The 20,856-nt window shown below is 48.5% G+C and overlaps 1 protein-coding gene across 4 annotated transcripts in view; it reads left to right on the top strand.

The window, feature by feature from the left end:
• The window catches only part of TANC1 (tetratricopeptide repeat, ankyrin repeat and coiled-coil containing 1), a 2,406,012-nt gene that overhangs the window by 2,290,019 nt on the left and 95,137 nt on the right, over positions 1-20,856 (top strand). For all 4 annotated transcript variants that reach the window (XM_069616378.1, XM_069616375.1, XM_069616376.1 and 1 more), the window contains one exon: positions 12,828-12,919. In XM_069616378.1, the coding sequence (XP_069472479.1) occupies positions 12,828-12,919 (92 nt within the window). The remainder of the gene's footprint in view (positions 1-12,827; positions 12,920-20,856) is intronic.

Below are 20,856 nucleotides of genomic sequence, written 5' to 3'. Positions count from 1 at the left end.
GGCAAGGCAATCTGCACCTTGCTGTGCTGGCACTGCCTGAGGCTTCAGGACTGACCACAAAAGTGATGGGTGGAAGGTTTTGAATGAATCTAAACCACTGGCAATTGCTCTGGGCAACCTTCCACACCACCGTTTTTTAGCCAGTCTGCGCCAGTGCAAAAGGGCACCAGCCATGTGCAAATCAGTCAGCAGCTGCCGCCACCGAAGGTAGCAGCCCAGTCCGAACTGCTAGGCCAGGTCCCCTCTGCACAGAAAACAAACCAAGCAACCCCAGACATGTTTCGGCCTTGTTGGACCTTCTAGTGAGGTATAGCCCGGTTCCCTGTGGCGCAGCGAGCAAGGGACCCACGTCTGGGCATACCCTCTCTCACAAGGAGAAACAAACTGACCACAAAAGTGATGGGTGGAAGGTTTCGAATGAATCTAAACCACTGCGTGGAAAAATGAACCCGCACTACGCGGTGGCACCCAGAAACACAAAAATAAGCGCACGCATAATACATGCAGCCTACAATGACCTCTGAAGGGGTATGTGACACACGGGGCAAGCACAGTTGGTAAATACGTGCGCGACTCACCGTATGCCTGGAAAAAGAATGTGAAAAAGACACGTGTGTGCGCATTGGCAACACCCCCGCCAAAAGAAGAATTGTACGCTGTCTGAGGAGACAGGACAAAAGAAGAAGTGAACGCCGTTTGAGGAAACAGGCACAACAAAAAAATGGAACGCTGTCAGATGTAACAGGGAGTACGAACTTGAAACGCTGTGAAGTAATCGCGTGTGAACCGACGAGAAGTACAAAATTCACCCACTCGCTCTCCACGAAAAGCACGTACTTGTAAATGGCGTCCTGCACGTACCTTTTAAACTGGCCCACACGTACAACGTCACTTACGCGTGTACACACTAAGGATGTTTCCTCCAATTACATGTGCAGTTTTTGCACGTGTACGATGAACATGCACCCGTGTTGAGGGAAACGCCCTTGCGCGTCAAGTCACAGACGCGCTTACACACTAAAGGGCCTTTGGTCCAATGAATTTGCATACGTGCGGTGTATTCACGTGCTGATTCACTATGCACCCGTCACGAGGGAAACACCCGCACGTGTAACATCACAGACGTGCTTACGCACTAAGGCCCTTTCCTCGAATTACACGCAGACGTGCAATTTTTTCACATGCCAAATCACTCCGTATCAAGCTGGCCACGTGACAACACACGGAAGACCACGCTCCTGCCCAGAAGGCCGAATTACTGCCCCCAAGAGCCCCAAGCATGCTCCCACCTGCCATCTGCTGCTGCCTGCCTGCTGCCCACGTGCCCTGCTATTTGCTGCCTATACGTCAGCCAGGGGTGAAGTTGCTGTGACCACCCCTACTGGAACTGAAGACTCCCGACTGGGATACCATCGCTCCACAACCCAGCCCCAGGACCCAGTTGCCCACTCACACCTGCCTCTGGGGTTGCCATGTCGGGCACAACACCATCTGGCACCACTGGCAACCCCCAGCCAGAGAGGCAGAGGGCCACCAGCTTCAGTGCCAGGGAAGTTGGTGTCCTGGTGGAGCAAGTCCTGGGACAGTATGAGGCCCACTTTGGAAGTTTGCGCGCCGACTATGAAGGACGGACCAGGATCTGGATGGACATCGTGACTGCCATCAACGAGGAGGGGGTGGCAGTCCGCGACATCAAACGTGTCAAGAAGCACTGGGAAGACTTCGGGTCCAGGACCCTCGACAAGGCCCGGCGCCTCTTGAAGGCAGCGAATGCCAAGGGGCACCGGGGCCACCTGTCCGACCACCAAATGAGGGTCCTGGAACGCATAAACCCAGCGCTCCACGTCCAGATCCTTGAGAGGCAGACCCGTCTGGAGTCGAGCAGTACGTGTTCATGCATACTGGTTGTACGCTGTGCGTGTCGTGATGTGCCAGTAGTGTGCAGGTTGCACATGTGTTTCTGTAGGGCCATGTATGGATGTGTATGTAGAGGGGCGTGAGGCTGACACATGTGAGTCCTCTCATGTGTGAGACACATGAATGGTGTATGTGTGGATAAGCATGCTGGCCAAATGCAGATGTGGGAGCACACATGTTTGAATTGCTGTGTATGTACGTTGGCATGGTTGTGGTGTCACACATGGATGTTGGTTCCAGCTGCATGTATCTGCACTGTGTACATGTGCATGTGTGTGTATTTGACAAGTGTGCAACTGTGATGCAACATGGATGCATGTGGCACTGACATGCAGAAGGCTGAATGCCAGATGTGACATGGATGGCGATCTCATCACTCTGACAGTTGGTGGACACATACACATGCATGTAAATGTGTTGGTGTGTGTGCATGTGTTGTGTACTCCCCGTGTTTCATGTGACGTCAGGCTCACCTTCTGATGCTGTTGTATGTGTATGGATGGTGCTGCCTGGTGCAATATTGCTGTGGAATTGATCATGTGTGTGAGTAGAAATGACGTGTGTTAGGGAGTGTGATGCCATGTCTGAAGTTTGACACTGCAACTGTCATGTGTGTATCAGTCCATTGTACAGTGCCCTGATGCCTGTGTTCTATCTCTCCTTGTCTGCAGCGTCAACTGATGAAGAGGGCAGAGAGGGTGCTGTGGAGCAAAGCGGCAGGGATCGCACCACCTGCCGGAGACGCAAGGCCCGGCTCCCCTCCCAGATTGTCATCTCTTCTGGGAGAGAGGAGTCTGGTGCCGCGTCCCAGGCCGCAGCTGACGAGGGTAGGTCCAAGAGGCGGAGGTTGGAGATGGACTCCTCGGCAGCAGAAGGGGCAGCTGAGACCCCACAGGGTCCGACGGAGGAAGATGGCATCGAGTCATCCAGGTTGGTGGGGGGTTTGGAGGAGGAGGAGGCTGTGGAAGCGACACACACGGGGTCTGGAGGTGGGGATTCCACTGGTGCCAGTGGTGCAGTGCAGGGGCAGGGACAGGAGGCAGCACAGGCCGCCATGGAGGTGCCTGTTTTGTTTGTTTGTTTTATTCTTTTGTAATGCGCGCCAGACCCGAGGGTAAGAGGGCGCAGCAATAAGGGTATGCAAAGCTTACAATGGTTACAAAGGTTACAAGATACACTTTACATGTTGACAATACTATAGACAGGATAGGCAGCAATACAGTACATTATATACAGGTATTATACAGAAATATACGATAGGTTATATACAGGATATGAAATTAAATAATGCTTGCCGGTGGTGAGGCATCAGGCAGAGCAGTACAAGGCCATTTGTAGTATACAATCTGTATCTGTAGTAGAGGCAAGACGATGGTAGGGGTTGCTGATTTGTTGATCGATTGCTTCAAGTGATTGATGTAGTTGGTTCTAAATTTAAGGTAGGATTTCTCAGCATGTATAGTTTGGGCCAGTGAATTCCATACTTGGGCTGCCCGGACATGATAAGGGTATTGGCATAGGTACTTCTGGTGGGTCTGGATGATTGTCTTTCTATGAGTCTATCCAAGAGATACGGAGGCGCCGCGTTATTCAGGGCTTTGTGAGTGAGGGAGGCAACTTTCAGTAAGATTTTGTCTTGGGTCGACAGCCACTTTTTGTTTCGCCTTATCTTAGAGATGTGGGTTCGTTTGGGGATGCCAAGAGCTGCTCCCAGGGCATTATTTTGTAAGATTTGTATTCTATGTGGGATGGATTTGTTGGCCCCAATATATAGGTCATTACAATAATCGAGTCTGGATAAGATGAGGGCTCTCGCTAGGATCAGACAGTTCTCATCAGAGATGAAGTGTTTACCATCTCTGATGAGCTTACATGTATAAGCTGTGGCTGAGGCCAGAGAGTTTAACTGTTTGTTGAAGGAGAGGGTGGCATCTAGGTAGAAGCCAAGAGTCTTCACTTCCTTGGCAACGTTGATAGTGTTTCCATCGATTTCAAAGGCGTGATATTTCTGGCCTAGTTTTTTTAGGGTGGGGTGAGTACCTAGAATGATTAGCTCTGTTTTATCATCATTTAGGCATAGACCATGAGTAGCCATCCATGCCTGGATGATGAGGTACACCCTATTTACCAAGGCCAAATCCTTGTTGTAATCCCCGGAAAGTGGGAGGAGAATCTGGGTATCATCTGCATAGTTAGTGTAGGTGATACCCAGAAGGTCCAGATCATCAAAAAGGGGCTTGGTAAATATGTTGAATAATGTTGGAGATATGCAGGAGCCCTGAGGAACACCGCACAGGATGGGGATAGGGTCAGCTGCATCTGAGGGGGAGAACACCCTCATGGTCCTTTGACTCAGGAAAGATTCGACCCATAGTATGGCTTCTTTGGAGAAGTGAGCTGTAGAGTTAAGGTGGTTACAGAGGACTTTGTGGTCTACAAGGTCGAAGGCGGCCGAGAGATCCAAAAGTAGAAGGAGTGATGTTTGACCTTTGTCTCTTAACTCATCAATTTGGGCCTTCAAGTCGATGAGCGCAGTCTCGGTTCCATGTTGTGGGCGAAATCCGGACTGACTTATTCCTAGGAGCTTGTGGTGTTCTAGAAATTTTTGCATTTGGGTGTATGCTATCTTGTCCAAGATTTTTAGTAGAAAGGGTACTGTTGTTATGGGGCGGTAGTTAGTGGGGATGAGGGGGTCAAGGGATTGTTTTTTTAATAGGGGCAGTACCCATGATTGTTTCAGGTTGGATGGTACAATGCCTGTGGTGAATGAGGCATTCACAAGCTTGGATATGAAGGGCAAGAGTTCTCTGGCAGCATCTTTTATGAGTTGTGCTGGCCACAGGACACCTTGACAATTAGAAGGTTTGAGCGAGAGGATCATTTTTTTCACTCCAGGATGGAGGTTTTAGTAAATCTGAATTGGTTGGTTGTGTTTTGTTCTAGTGGAGATGGGCTGGTTTTAAGTATGTTTGGATTGATGGTAGCTTTCTTAGCCGCAATTTTCTTTTGCAGCATGGTCACTTTGTTGGTCAGAGCTTGTATCTCTGTACACCAGGCTTTGTCTTTTGTACATATAATAGGAATGGGAGTGGGCGACTCTAGTTCTTTTAGAATTGAGAACAACTCCCTCATGCTTGAGTTAGCCGTGGTTATGCGCTTATTATAAGAATTCCGTTTGGCCAGGACTATTTCTTTTTTATAGTGTGAGGAGATATCAGTCAGTTTGTGTTTGTGCTCTTCGGTGGGTGAGATTCTGCAGGACAATTCGCAACTTCTTTTGAGTTGGCGGAGGTCTTTTAGTTCAGGGGTGAACCACTTGTTGAGGTGTTTTTTTGGTTTACTGGGTCTGAGTTTAAGGGGGGCTACGTTGTCAAGTGTGGAGCGTACGATTTTGTTATACTCTTCCACAAGTACCTCTGGGTTAAGGTGTTCATCTAGTTGGTTCAGGGTAGGTAGAATGGCCGGGATCACTTTGTCTTTTGTGATACTCTTTTTGTTCCTGGTCGGGCATGAGGGATGTCACAATGCCTGCCCCCGGAAAGCCAGACCAGGCCCAGCAACCCCGGAAGCAGGCATCATGCCACTTGAAACATGCCCAAAAACCCCAGTTAGGGGCTCTTTGGCTACAGTCCTGGCGCCTATGGCGCCAGGCTCATAAGAATAAAGTCAGTCCTGGCGCCATGGGCGCCAGGCTCATTACAGAAATCTTACCTGTTGCAGACCATGCTGCATACCTACCTGATGCAGACCATGCTGCACGAAGCCACAAGCCAAATGAGGCTTAAAGGGGCTACTTTACCTCAGGGACTCCTTTCCTCTCGGGTGGGGCTATGGAAGAATACTTACCTGGGACTTCTTCCAAGGCTATTTAAGCCACACCCGGACAGCCACACGTGCTTCGCATTATTCTGCTTGCTGCAGCGTAACGCTCACCTTGTCTTCAGCAGCTCCAGTCTTCAGCCACGCCCGCTTCAGCCCTGGAACACCTGGAACAAGAAAAGGAGAAGGAGAAGAGGTCAGAACAAAACTCTTAACTGAATCCTTGATCCAGCACATCGTTGATCTGGAAGAGAGAAGCCTTCTCAGGTGCATTGCCACGCACCTCGCAGAGCCGCGCTGAACTCACCAACCGGGGCTGCATTCCTTACTCCATCGCAAATCCAGCATCTCCAGGCCATTGTTCAACACCTGGGGGAGACAAGAACAGATAGGTGAGCAAGGGCAATACAAACCACCCCCAAAGACTTACCTGATTTACCACAGGGGGGTACTCACCTCATCTCGGGTCGGCGTAGCCAATTCTGCATCATTGCTGCACCCCGGCCCCTAAGGGGAAAACAAGAACAATACAAATCACCCCCCAAAGACTTACCTGATTACCACAGGGGGGTACTCACCTCATCTCGGGTCGGCGCAGTCAATTCCGCATCACCGCCGCACCCCAGCCCCTAAGGGGAAATAACGAGGACAATACAACCTAACCCCAAAGACTTACCTGATTTGCCACAGGGGGATACTCACCTCATTTCGGGTCGGCGCAGTTAATTCTGCATCATCACTGTACCCCGGCCCGAAAGGGGAGAACCACAATAGACTTACCAGGATTTTACCAATTGCCACTTGGAACTCTTCTGGTAGTTTAAATCTGCAACCTGCAAGGAATCTGGCAGAGTGAAGATCAGACGTTTGAACTCTTAAGAACAATTGGATTTAGAGTCAATACTGGAACTCACCAGTGAAGTAACTGGTCGTCTACGCGCCCCTGCGCTCGACGCAGGATGGAGAGCTCATCTTTCCAAATCTTCAGGTGAGATTAAGAAGGAAATTCAGGAGTGTTCTGTGGGCAGACAAGGGGAGTGGGAAGGCGGGTTAACGCTCAGATTATGGGCGGTTAATTCCCTTTCTCCATTGCAGAAAGATATTCGTACGAGTCCAACAAACGAAGCTAAGTGGGTCTGTCCAGTCTGTCATCTCGGCTCTATGTGTTACTCTGGTGGAAGCAACAGCGGGCCAGTCCAGATTGACGCCCCCGTGGGAATCAGATGAGCGTAACAGGGGGCCATATTGGCTACATGTAGAAGTGGCCTGATGGTGGCTAAGTCAACGGTGACCAGGTAATGGTCCGTCCATAATAGTGGGGAAATTGAGGTTATGCTTGCAGAGCACTTATAGTCTGCTAGCCAGTCGAGGGTTCTCCCTCTGTTGTGGATGGGTTCCACAATTTTTTGGGTTAGTCCCAATTCCGTGAGGGTATTAGCCACATTGGAGCATGTTTGTCTAAGGGGTCGTTATAGCCTAGGTTAAAGTCTCCCAGAATAAGTAATTGCGTGGAAGTTTTAAGGTTGGTGGATAATAGGCAATTGATATCTTCATCAAAAGTGCCCAGCGGACCCGGGGGCCTGTAGATGAGGTAGATGGTCAAGGTCTGGGAGTTGTGAAGTGGGAGTTTAATGGCTCACACTTCGCAGGAGTTGGAGTCTGGAATGACAGTAGTTCTCATATTTAGGCTCATTTTTGTGATAATGGCTACACCGCCACCTCGTATATTATTTCTGTCTTGTCTTAGAATGGTATAGCCGTCTGGGATTGCTAAAGGGTCCTGCCGCCTGATGCAGCCAAGTCTCTGTGACAGCAAGGAAGTCCAATTTGTTGGACAGTATAATCTCGCAGATGTCTGTGGCATGCGCTGTTAGGGATCGTGCATTTATTAGTCCGCCTTTAAGGGCTGGGGCTGCAGTGGTAGTTTTAGTGTGGGGGGTAGGGGCTGATTTAGTTTTGCTATTAGTAGTACTAGCTTGGTGGGTGGTAATTCTTTTGTTGGCAGCCGGGAGAGATCTGGTCAGAGGCTCATATAATCTGGTGAGTCTTGCTCTGAGCCTGACGTTTCGGGTAGGTGGGCTACAAGGGTTGCATGGGCGTTCCCAAATTGCTTCAGTCCTTGGTCTAATCGAGGGGTTAACTTCCTCCATGGTGATGAGAGAGGTGAAAGCTAAGCAGGATTGATTAAGATGGTGATTCTTAATAGTGTGGTGTTGGCTATTGTCAACTGTTGGGCCGGTTGGGAAAGCTAAAAGGGTAATAGACCAGAGGCAAAATGTTATAATGCTCATGGTGTATCCGTATAGGGAGTTATATTCTAATATGTGGACAGCACTGGTAAGTGGGTGGGGGCTAAGTGCCCCGGATGTTGATTAGGTAAGGGAGGTATAGTCTGAGTTCAACAGTCAATGGATGGGTGGACACCCATGGGCTTGATTCAGCAATCAGTGTCAGAGCACTTGAAGGCAGGGTTTACCGGCTATTGGCAGAACACATGTAGGCTAAGTTTGACAATCAATGGCCAGGTACAATAGATGGGCTAGAATCCCCTTCAGTGGTAGAGCACATAAAGGCTGAGTTTGACAGTTAATGGCGGAGCACAAGTAGGCTAAAACCAATTATCAATGGCACAGCACAAGTAGGCTAAAATCAATTATCAATGGCACAGCACAAGTAGGCTAAAATCAATTATCAATAGCACAGCACAAGTGGGCTAAAATCAATTATCAGTGGCACAGCACAAGTAGGCTGAAATCAATTATCAATGACACAGCACAAGTAGGCTAAAATCAATTATCAATGGCACAGCACAAGTGGGCTAAAATCAATTATCATTGGCACAGCATAGGTGGGCTAAAATCAATTATCAGTGGCGCAGCACAAGTAGGCTAAAAACAGCAGTCAAAGGCAAAGCATTACTGGGCTAAAATCACCTTCAAGATGAGGCGTATACGGGTTAGAGGTAGCAGTCAAGGCGAGGTGCATATGGGCGAAGTTCAACAGTTAATCGTCAGGCATATATGGGCTAGAAGTAACAGAGTTAATAGTAGTGCAGATCTGTTATTAATAGCAATTGTTGAGGCATAGACATGGCGCCGTAATGCAGGTTTGCTTAATAATATTATGGTGCATTAGCTAACAGTGTCAAAGTACGAGTTGGTGGCCATGATACCTCGGATTTCCGGAGCTGTCCTGTATCAGAGTGTATAGGAGGATAGTGATGGGCTGGTTGCAAGGGTACAATAGACCGCTGTATGGGTCGGAGTTAGTCCTTACCAAGTGGTGGCAGGCGTGTGGGGGCCCAGAGCCCGACAGGCAGAAGCCTTCGTTTGTGTGCCTTAGTGGGTGTGCCGTCTCGAGCCTGCCGGCTCGTGATTGGTCATAAAGAATAGGCTCCTCACCAATGCAGATCGTCGGTAGCTGTTTTCACAACAAAGGCAGCTGTGCAGAAGTGGCAGCGGCCATTTTGGAGGGGCTTTAGCCTTGTGGCATTTACTGCTGGTAATGCAGTGCAAATATGAGTATGGGCAAATTCATGCGGATGGAAGGGCCATCCACCGGAATAAATGCATTTAGGAGACAAAACAAGGTATATTAGAAATTCGAATTACCCTTTTCGATTTGGCTGGGTCCTGGAGCCACAATTATTGGCATGGTGTCCAGGCATCAGCCCAGTGGCCATCTAAGGCACCACTGCGTCGGTTGCTGCTCCTGCAGTGGGACAGGAGCTCCGGCTGTGTGTAATCCTGTCCCTGATCCTGTGACTGCATCATCCGGCACCAGCAGGGATGCCTACGTCCAGATCCGTTTTCAGGGAGGGGGATGGGGCACAACAACTGATCTTCCTCTCCCTGCGGACGTGGCTATCCAGGACCGGGTTGAGCCTGTCCTGGCTGGGATAGCGTTGCATCAACGGGGCATGCGAGGTGACCTGCGGTGTTTTCGTGAAGACACTGCACGTCGTTCGGATGCCTCTTTGACCACGTTGACCTACTGGGACGGGTCACCAGTGCTGGATTCCTCTGTGTGCTGGACCTTCTTGCGACCCTCTCCTCACCTGAACCCCCTACGCGCCAGTCGTCCTCCATGCCATCTTCCCACCCATGTATCACCTGGGTACCCTGTGGAGCTGCCTCTGACCCAGTGGCCAGGCTGGTGGAGGACACATCCCTGCCACAGTCGGGAGTCGGACGTCCAGCAGGGGTGGCCACCACGACAACTGCACCCCAGCCGGAGGACGACGTGCAGGCAGCAAGAGCCAGGGCGCAGGCACAGGCACAGCAGCAGCAGCAATATGGTGGGAGCAATGATGGCTCGGGGCCTTCAACATCGGAGGGGCAGGCATCGGCCAGAGGGCAGGAGGACCCAGGATTGCAAGTGTCTTCCGTGTGGCAGCGGTTGGGCCACGCCATAGATGCGGTGCGGCAGCAGGCGGGAGAGGCACGGCTCACAATGGTCAGGGCGGAGAACTCCATGCAGAGGGCACTGAGGCGGGCCGAGTGCCTCGAGGCAATTCACAGGGAGTTGGAGGTCAACATGTCATCATCCCTGCGAACCCTCAGGGCCATGGAAGAGGACCGCCTCCAGGACATTGAGCGGGAGTTTGATGATGCCCTGGCCCGAGACATCAAAAAGTGAGCCGTCGGACTAGCCCACTGCCATTGTAAATAGTTAGTTAGTGTTAGGTTTCGTTTTGGTTATCATTTTTTTTTGGGGCGCTTGGACAATACCCCACATTTTTGTATATAGTTCTTCATTAGTTAGTGTATTTTTGTAGGTTTCATTTGGACAGTTGGGCTCATGGACCCAGGATTTCATCCTTGTAAATAGTTGGAGTGTGGATTTATCTGCATTTTCTTTTTTGATTTTTCCATGGAGCAATGGATTTTACTTTTTCATTTCTGTTTGGATTTGCTTTGTTGGAAGGAGACTTTGGAGACATTTTTGATTTCATATATTTTGGATTCTGATTTCCTTTTTTTATCATTATGTGACATTCTGCATTGTTTTCCTTATGTCCATTGTTTGGTCTTTGAATTTCTTTCACCACATTTTTTGTTCAATACATTTTTTCCCGTACTTCAATGTGTGGTATTCTCTTATTGGTTTCATGCATGTCATGATGTGGGTTTTCATTCACTGGCACCCATTGTGTGTGTGTGACGGACATGTGTTGATGTACATACATGCCATTTGGGTTGTTTCATGTAATGGGCATTTCAATGTGGGGTGTATGTTATGCTTGGTTGATTTGGGCAGGGGTGGCGTGCCGTGGGATTTTGGTGGCCATGAGGGCCATGATTGTGGGTCATGTTGACGTGTTGGGGGGACATGAGTGGAGGCCTGCTGGCAGGTGCCCCTCAATGCTGGGGTTGGGGGTGCAGGGGGACATGAGTGGGACATGAGTGGGGGCCTGCTGGCAGGTGCCCCTCAATGTTGGGGGGTGGGGGTGCAGGGGGACATGAGTAGGACATGAGTGGGGGCCTGCTGGCAGGTGCCCCTCAATGCGGGGGTGGGGGTGCAGGGGGACATGAGTGGGGGCCTGCTGGCAGGTGCCCCTCACTGCTGGGGGTGCAGGGGGACATGAGTGGGACATGCGTGGGGGTCTATTGGCAGGTGACCCTCAATGCTGGGGGGTGGGGGTGAGTGGGGGCCTGCTGGCAGGTGCCCCTCAATGCTGGGTGGTGGGGGTGCAGGGGGACATGAGTGGGGGCCTGCTGGCAGGTGCCCCTCAATGCTGGGGGGTGGGGGTGCAGGGGGACATGAGTGGGGGCCTACTGGCAGGTGCCCCTCACTGCCGGGGCACATGAGTTGGTAATCCTATTGCAAGGTGACATGTGGCTTGGCTGGGGGGCATGCCCATGGTGGATGGGCTGCCTGTGGGACATGACCAGGGGTGTAGGGTAGTTGCCTGTGCTGTGGGCTGCCTGCAGGGGCCGTGGAGGTGGTAGAGGGGACACCTGGGAGGACCCAGGCTGCCAATTCATGTGTGGGACTCCCCGCGCACCCCACTGGATACACTTACCCCGCTCTGACAGCGGAATCGCGTGTGAAACTTCACGCGCACCCCCGAAATACACGTACCCTGCTCTGACAGCGAAATCGCGTGTGAAACTTCACGCGCACCCCACTGGATACACGTACCCTGCTCTGACAGCAAAATCGTGTGTGAAACTTCACGCGCACCCCCAAAATACGCGTACCCCGCTCTGACAGCAAAATCGTGTGTGAAACTTCACGCGCACCCGCGATATACAAGTACCCCGCTCGCACAGGGCCAATTGCGTGTGAAACTTCACGCGCATCCCTGTAATACACGTACCCCGCTTGCACAGGGCCAATCGCGTGTGAAACTTCCTGCGCACCCCTGAAATACACGTACCACGCTTGCACAGGGCCAATCACGTGTGAAACACCCTGTGCCGGGGTGTACATGTATTAGGAAGGGTGCATGACGTGTTTTACAGGTGTTTTCGTGGTTGGGGGCTGTATGCTGGTCGAATGGCCTGTGCGCCATGTACGGGATTTGTGCGCTGTGCATGGCGCACGGGGAGCGGTTAGGGGCTTAACTGGCGCTGCTGCAGGGTTGCTGCGCCACACTGCGCCACGGCTGGTTTTGGATGTTGAAATCCATGAATACGCTGTGCGCGGAAATGGATTTTAGCGCACGCGGCTGGCGCAGACTGTCGCACACACTGTGCGCCAGCCTCGTGCGCCACTTTTGCGCTGGATTCTATGAATTACCCCGTTAATCTCAAATCTGAAAATCACTGGAGTTTTGGTAACTGATTTGATTAAGAGTCTGCATTTCGTCTTTATTTGGACACCAGTCTGTCATTAATAGGCCTATTTTTTTAAGCACAAACACGTTTTTGCAAGTACTAGAAAATGTTTTGAATTGTATTTGTTTAACTATTTCCATATTGTGCAATATCAAAATAGCCTATTTGAAGTCTTCAACAGTTTGTTAGAGGTTTCAAGCAAATTGTCAGGCAATGACATTGGTAGAACCGATTTCACTATAGATTGACCTTCATTTGCATACAATAGTGTATGTATTTCCTACTGTAACTGTACATGTTGCTTTTCAGGAAATGCTGCATGGGCCATGGCCACATCCAAACCAGACATTTTGATCATTCTTCTGCAGAAATTGATGGAAGAAGGGAATATTTTATATAAAGTAGGTATATATTGATGTTTTGAAGTTGTGTTAATTCGCTTTGCCATATTCAGAAATGGATGTCACTGAAATATGTTGTCATCTCTAGTTAAATTGATGCTATTTGTGCCTAGAAACAATTTATTTTGTGTGAACTACATTTCTTGGGAACTACTGCTCCATTGGGGTTGAAGGGCGCCACCCATCCAATTTAAACTTTCAGAGGACCATCCTGCATCTCATTTCATTGCAAATCGGGTTGCATTAAAGAGTGTGACCATCTGAAAGGCTATAGTGCAGCTTAAGTTGCAATGTGCTGTGTATGCATATGCACAGAAGCTACATGCCTATGCTTATAAGCTACATGCGTATAAATTCTGTGCAAATGTGCAGACCTGCAGCTCCTTTAACACCAATCACAATGGCTGGGGAAGGGGTTTGGGTTCGACTACAGTGCTGCCCTGTCCATGACTCATACGTAACACAGAGCAGGATGTCAGACAGCCCAAGCCTGCTAAACAGTGTCACTGGTATCCCTGCGTCCTGTCCTGGGCGCCGAGCACTAAGCCCTAGCTCCTTCACCCCGCTATGTCCTTTCCTATCATATGCTTTTGGTGGGCTGCTCAAGCAGATACAGGGCAGATGAAGGGAGTTACAGTGCTGTAAAACTGACCCTGGAATGGATTCCTGCATGACCTTCCCTGAGGACAGCGAGCAGCAGACCCTTGCGGTACCAGTAATTGTATTGTCTGTGTGATCGATTGATCGAGATCATCTTGGACAATATGTTTACAGAGACAAAACTGGTATGGCACTCTTGAAATTGACCTGCCAGATTTCTGAAGGCAATGTGGCAACCAGCATGACAGTGTGTCTTTATGTTGGCTAACATTGGAATTACAAAGTTGAAACTGACATGACAGTAAGTGGTTAAATGGAGCATACATATTACACTGTTTTAAGTGATAGGTGAGACATTGATTTCAACTCTGGCAGAATTGAGAGTATATTGATATATTTAAACAGCACCCTTAGCAGCTCAGACATTGAGCATCCAACTATTTATAACACCCTGAAATGCTGAAACAACAAGTTGATTTTATTTTTGTGCCTCCTGGATCAATGCTCAGATATATTTTTGAAGGAAACTGTCATGATGGGCGCACTCTTGAATTTACTACCATCTCATTGTATTTTTCCTGGAACTTTTGATTTGTTTTTTTATTAACTAGCAGAGGACCAAATATGCAAGGTGTAGCTCATATCTCTTATTATATAACACATTGGGCCTCATTACGAGGTGGGCGGGCGCAAAGGGATACCGGGCACTGTTAAGGACATTGGTGCCGGTAATCCCTTTGCGCTTTATTCCGAGGTCCCTTAGCGGGTCCCTTCCTTAACGCCTGGTTTTACCAAGTGTCATGATGGGGCCCGTTAAGTGACTTCAGAGCTAATAACGGTACCGCAATATGTGGTACCGTTATTAGCGCCTTCCCATTGAGCTCTATGGGGGCTGAAATGGGAATGGGGAATGGCTTTTTCAATGGGGATTTACCGGTCCTGCAAGGGTCGGAATAGACCGGTAAGTCCCCATTGAACGAGGGCGGACTCGGTATCGGTATTGGAGGTAGTAATGATGCTAATAGTGCCATGACTACCTCCAACCTCATAATGAGGCCCATTGTGTAATTTCTACTTGAATGGTTATGCCCATAGCGGAACCAGAAGTTAGGATTTAATTGAAAGTTTCCATTAAGCACCCTTTCTGTCTTTTGTGAGTCTCCCGAAGTGAGTGAGCAATCCCCAGGCACCGGGTCCCTTCCTCGCTGTATATAAGCAAATCAAACTGCACCTTACTGATGTGCAACAAGCCTGAATATTCTCTGGTGCTTCTTGTAATACTGTGTATAGGGCATGTTTGGGCTTGGCTACTTTCATTGGGATTAGGTCCAAGATTGATTTGCTGAATGGTGCACTTCTTGACCGGTGTGTGTAGATGGGCTAAAAATAATAAAATTAAAGCTGCTCATAGCAATACAAGTCATTATGATTAATGTAAAGCAAAACTTAAAATACATAACACGTGTGTTATCTAGTTTGTGACTGCATCAAGCACTATTTAAGCAATCTGGCACACATTATCCGATGGTCGCTAACTCAATTCAGTGAGATGTGTATTCTTATCTGTCAGGTGCTACCTTCTGATGGTCCACAAGTCATTATAGCACTTACTGTGCACAAATGATTCCTTACTGAAGTGCTCCATTTGTGGAAAAGCCAAATATTCATACGTCTTGTCCCATTTCCACCATCCTTATGGGCGTCCCCCAACATGGGTACGGTAACCGAACCTTTGGCAGTGAAAAATTGAGCTTCCCCCTTTAAATTTGGAATAGCGTGCAAGGGGTGCGACCACTCCCCGCTGAGGCCCCACCCTCCGGCACCTCACCTCGTTCCCTCTTTCCGCACGGACGGTATCGGACCTGGCAGCCAGCGTGGAGACTTTTTTTAGCTTTCTGCTTGCTCCCTGTTTTTTTTTTCAATTCTTATTTACTTACCTTCGGTGCCTCACCTCCCTGGCACATGTCTTCCGCAGGAAGATTCACGAGATGTGCCTCATGCGAGCACTAGTTCCCTGCCTCGGACCCTCATGCACTCTGTCTTGAGTGTTTGGGGCCCGACCACTGCTGGGACTCATGTTCACCTTGCAGCGCTCTCGGTCACATGGCATTGAAGACTTGTTTTTCGCAGTGGAGTGAGATCTTCCACACTTCTCCTCTGCCCCACCTTAAAGACTTTGTCTCCAGGATCTCTCATCCAGACAAGGTAGGTCCTCTATTCAGGGCCTTGTCAACTGTCCTCTGGATGACGTACTGGCCTTTTCAGCACACCTGGCTCGTTATGGAGTTCAGGTGGCTACTTGGCTGCCAAATACGTGCAGGATCGGGGCTTACAGGAATTCCCCAGAGCATGTGTTTTCGGCAGCCAACCTGGTTGTTAAGGCCCACCTTAAGGGGCTGTCTTGGCTTTTTCTTCCGGTGCATAGACTGCATCCGGTCTGGGACCTCAATGTGGTTCTTGCGGCTTTGCAATGCAAGCTTTTCTTGCTGATAGCTTCTGTGGACATCCGCTTGTTGATGCTAATGACTGTTTTATTGGTGGCTTTCACCTCCTCTGCACAAATGGGTTAGTGAGCTGCAGGCGTTGTCTTTGTGCAAGCCCTTCACCACATTTCACAATGACATGGTCATCTTGCGCACTCATCCACATTTATAGCCCAAGGTGGTTTCTCCATTTAATCTAAATCGAGAGATCTGCCTGCCGGTGTTCTTCCCGAACCTGCCGTCGGAGGTAGAAAGGGCCATGCATTCCTTGCACCTGAAGAGGGTCCTCAAGTTTTAACTCTTGCAAAATCCATCAGGAAGTCCGAGGCATTGTTTGTGAATTTTGAGGCCTCCTCCCCTGGCTCTCAGGCTTCCATCGCCTGTTGGATGGTTCAGGCCATTTTGGAGGCATATACGGCCATGGGTAAACCTGTTCCTGAGGGGATTCATGCTCATGCGGCCAGAGCTAAGGCCACGGCTGTCGCGTTTCAGAAACATGCTTCTTGGAATGTCATCAGCAAGGCGGCTACTTTGGCCACTCTGTCGACCTTCTGTAAGCACTACTCACTGGCAACCAGCTCCAGGCACGATGCAGAGTTTGGTTAGACTGTTCTGAAGAAACCTTTTGCTTCGTCCTAGTTATGAGACTGGTTATCACAGATCGACCCGATGTTTCTTGTTCGGTGGAATCACCCACAAGGATGGCGGAAAGGGGACGGGACGTATGAGGAATTAAAATTACTCTCTGTAGTGACTAGAGTACTCATAGTCCATTCCACCCTATATTCCACCCACCTTCCCCCGTGTTAGGCAGAATCCTGTGCAGTTCCCTTGGGGAACACTGCAAAAAGATTAAGACTACAGGAGTAAGCAGTAAACCCAATTGGTAGCAGTCTGCACCACCCAGATTTACCTGGTAGCTGTAGCTGAGCAGTCAGACCTCTCTCAAGAAGAGTAGGGCAGTATATAGAGTATACACGATAGGGCTAAAGGTACAGTAGAGCAAACAAACACTGACCAGAGCTTTGTATAAAAAGTATATAATTATTTATTTAAAACACGCTTTAGGCAATATACTAGCACTCTAAATCAAAAGCAAGTTAAAACACAGTCAGGTAAAGTATACACACCTCCCTTAATAACTATTAGATAAGTCAGGATTAAAACACCACGATTTGTTAAACAGGTGTGAGCGCATAACCTGATGGCACTCCAATAGTTCAGTTAAAGGGAGAGAAAAAGACAGAGCATAGAAATAAAACAGGTCCCAACACTTTTAGGAGGACTCAGCAAGGGAATAAAGGCAGTATATACTGTAGAGCCAAAGTTCATAGGCCAGGCCCACTTTAAATGGAGCAAAGCGAAATGTGCCCAGGATCACACGGTTTAAAATGCACTAAAAGTCTTTGCAGAACGTTCAAAAGAAGTTGGGGCGATTCAAGAAGGAAAAGTTAGAAGGTCTGGGGCCAACCCAGTTGGAAAGCCAAGGATTTAAGGGTCACCTTGGGCAAACCGAAAAAAGGGAGGCCAGGCAGGACACAGTAGCTTAAAGAGAGAGGAAGCTCCAGCGGTGGCAGTTGTTCCTGGAAGTGGTTGCAGTTCATTGTTTCGAGGGGAAGAGAGAATCTCGTTGAGGAGGAAACGTGGAGTCGTTGCACTGCACAGGGATGAAACCAGCCCCGGTGTTCGTCGGTAAAAGTGTGTTCCTTTTATTCGCGGTCAAAGTGGTGAAGCTTGGTTATCCGGCCGCCGGGGTGCTTGGCACGGGCGATTCGACCAAGAGACGTCCTGGAAGGCGAAATGGCGAACTGGTTGATCCCACCAACTCAGAGGAAGAAGACTCTTTCAGCAGGAGATCGTCTCTTGTCGTCGGGAAAGTGGTGTCGTTGTTGCAGATGGCTCAGCTTCTCCCCTCTTCGGATTTCTTACGTCCTGTGGCGACTTCTGAAGTTCCAGTCCCAAAAGCCCTGCTTTTATGCAGAAAACACCCCATTCAACAGCCTAGCTGTCACTCAAACATGCTAAGTGGTGAGCCGGGCGGCTCACCACTGGCCCAATCAGAACAGAGTGCGACTTGGGTTGCTAAGGCAACGCAGTCCAGGGTGCCAATTCCCCTCCCCACACATCCTGTGGAACCCAGACAGAGTGGCACCATTTGGAGGGCTTCTGTGGAGAAGCCTGCCAAAAAAATGGAACAAAGGGCTCGACCTTGGTCAGAGTTACAGAGACGGACACAAACGCCATTTCAGAAAAGAGTTCTGGCAAAAAGACCCAAACGTTAATTTAATATTAAATAAATAAATCCGCGGTATCTTTAACATTGCACCAAAAAGTGGTGCATTTAAAATCAATGGGAAAATCCCATAGAGAATATTCCGGTGGAATATTTCACGTGGTAACCACTGCCACCACCCAGAAACTCGACAAGGGGGGACTGGACAGTGCCCCCTTGATTACAGACCCAGGGGCAATATAATTAGCCCCTTCCAGTACTTCCACAATATGATGGTTTGTACTGGTTCTGTTCACAATTTAGGACTAGTAAAGTCAATGTGTGACTTTAAATGCCCTGGGAGACGGTAGTCAGTCCCAAGGTATGGAGTCTATGTTTGGGCGTCACTATGACACCCCTGTGTTACTGCACTGAGGGTGCTGTGTAACACATACACAAACACAGATGATATCCTCTGGAGTAAAAAGAAAACCCCATAGCCCATAAACACACAGAGTCAAAGACATACCTCAAATCATGCCTAAGAGTGGGAGGAAAAGAGTCTCACTCTTAGCAGGAGAAAAAAACAAACCCCAAAAATCCAGCAAAGCTGCTTGGGGACTCACTAGGTTTGGGAAATTAGCCTTATAAGAGAATTCTCCCTAACACCCTGCTAGTATGCCATGGGCTAATATGTATAAGTGTAGCCAGGTATCTAAGGGTCCAATGTGTTCAAAGTGGACTGAGGTGAGGAGCCAAAGGGCGGGGCATCAGCGGGCGTTCCTACGCCTGAGGCTGCGCCCCTGCGATCTATACTAAATTTAAAGGTGCAGCTCACTTTTGTTGCTGCCAAAGGTTCCGGTACCATCCCCATGTTGGGGGACGCCCACAAGGATGGCGGAAAGGGGACTATGAACTATGGGTACTCTAGTCACCACGGTGAGTAACTTTAATTTTGTGTTGTGGCTTGAGAGTTTGCTTATCTTGTGTCGGTTGCATTTGGAGGGGACGGCCCTTACAAATATGCAAATTTAGTATTGTGAAGTATTGTCCCCAGAGTGGAGCCTTCCTTACTTTGTGGGTATTAAATAGCAAACCTGTCTAAGTCTAGTGTTCTTTTTGGATTTTAATGAGTTCAATATAATAGACAAATGGGGGCACTTTTGTATGGAACCCATTGTACAGACATGTGATCCCTACTAATGAGGTTCATAGTAGTTTAAAGCCCTAGTGAAAAATATAAGTATGTTTTTTGTAAACCCTGATGCACCTTGTTCAAATCATTCAAACTGAAAGCGGCCACTGTATGTGTTTGTCGATCTAAAGGTGTCCTTCAATAGTATTAACCGAGATCTACTGTGGGAAGCACTCCGGAAACAAACTCAACCTTTGAATTGTATTATGTCCCTCTAGATGAACACAGTAGTTGTTAGATATGGGAAGGGAGAGGGAAAATACCAAACCTTTCCCTTTGTCCAGAGTGTGTATGACAAGGGTGTGTGATGCGACCACATCTGTTGTCTTTATTTTGTAACAATCTGGCTACTATATTATTGACACACCTCACAGATGAGCCTCTGAACAACAGAACCAGGCTGAGTATTTTATTATTTACAGATGATGCAGTTTCTCTCCATGTCACCACATGATTAAGAAAGGTGTTTAATGAATTGTACATTTGTGTAAAGAAAAATAACTTGGTATTAACGCAGAAAAAACAAGGTCATGGTCTGCTATAGCAAGAAGCCCCCCCAGAAGCCATCGAGTTAAACGGAACTAATATTGAAAACCTGTCCCATTTCGATTATCAGGTGGTCAGTTTTAACTCGTAAATGTGGCTGGCGCTCTCAATTTATAAAAAGCAATTGGGCTTTGAGAAGATCAGGGGTAGCCTTAGAAGGAGAGGAAGGTGCAAGTGTGCAGGAGAAGGACAAAAAGGTGCATGTGGGCACGAGAAAGAAGTCAAGAAAACAGAGGGGAACATGATGGGGTGCAGAAAGCCCATGAAGGCAAAAGGTTAAGAGAAGGAAGAGCAGGAAATAAGAGAGTGGTTAAAGCTCAGAGTGGTCACACTTAGGAGGAGCAAAGAACCTGGCGTTTTCGAATGTCTCTGATACTACCCCTTTGAAAGAACTGTATATGAAAGAAACATACATCCTGGCAAACGGAAGAAATTGCCCTTCTAATGTAATGATCCTTTAACCAGTAGACGTCTGTCTTTGGGATCTCTGCGAATAAGTGAATTGTCTGGCCAATCAGTATTGCCACCTTTATTTAGCACCACTTGATGCAAAAACAGTGAGATGGGAACTTGGTACATTCTAGTCTTTTTTTCCTCTTGTTGCAAGAGGTGGATTTCCTAAAGCAAGGCCATGGAGTCCTTCAGATGTTTTAATCTTTGGAGGATGGACTTTCGCTAGGATTGTGAATTAAGTCCCTGGCCGAATATTCAGGTTTGTGTTTAAAAGATCATCCGTTAAATATTTGTTCTTTTGTTTCAGATCATCCATCTTGAAACCCCTTGGTGTGCCCCTTTGCTTACCCATAAACCATCTATCGGACCTGTTGGAGAATAATAAACATCAACTAACCAATGAATAAACAGGACAAAATGAGATTACCATATCCAGCCCGATATTGAG

Source organism: Ambystoma mexicanum, chromosome 9 (assembly GCF_040938575.1).
Source record: "Ambystoma mexicanum isolate Mex_15411 chromosome 9, UKY_AmexF1_1, whole genome shotgun sequence".
Taxonomy (NCBI): domain Eukaryota; kingdom Metazoa; phylum Chordata; class Amphibia; order Caudata; family Ambystomatidae; genus Ambystoma; species Ambystoma mexicanum.
This window is presented reverse-complemented; position numbering and strand designations above follow the sequence as displayed.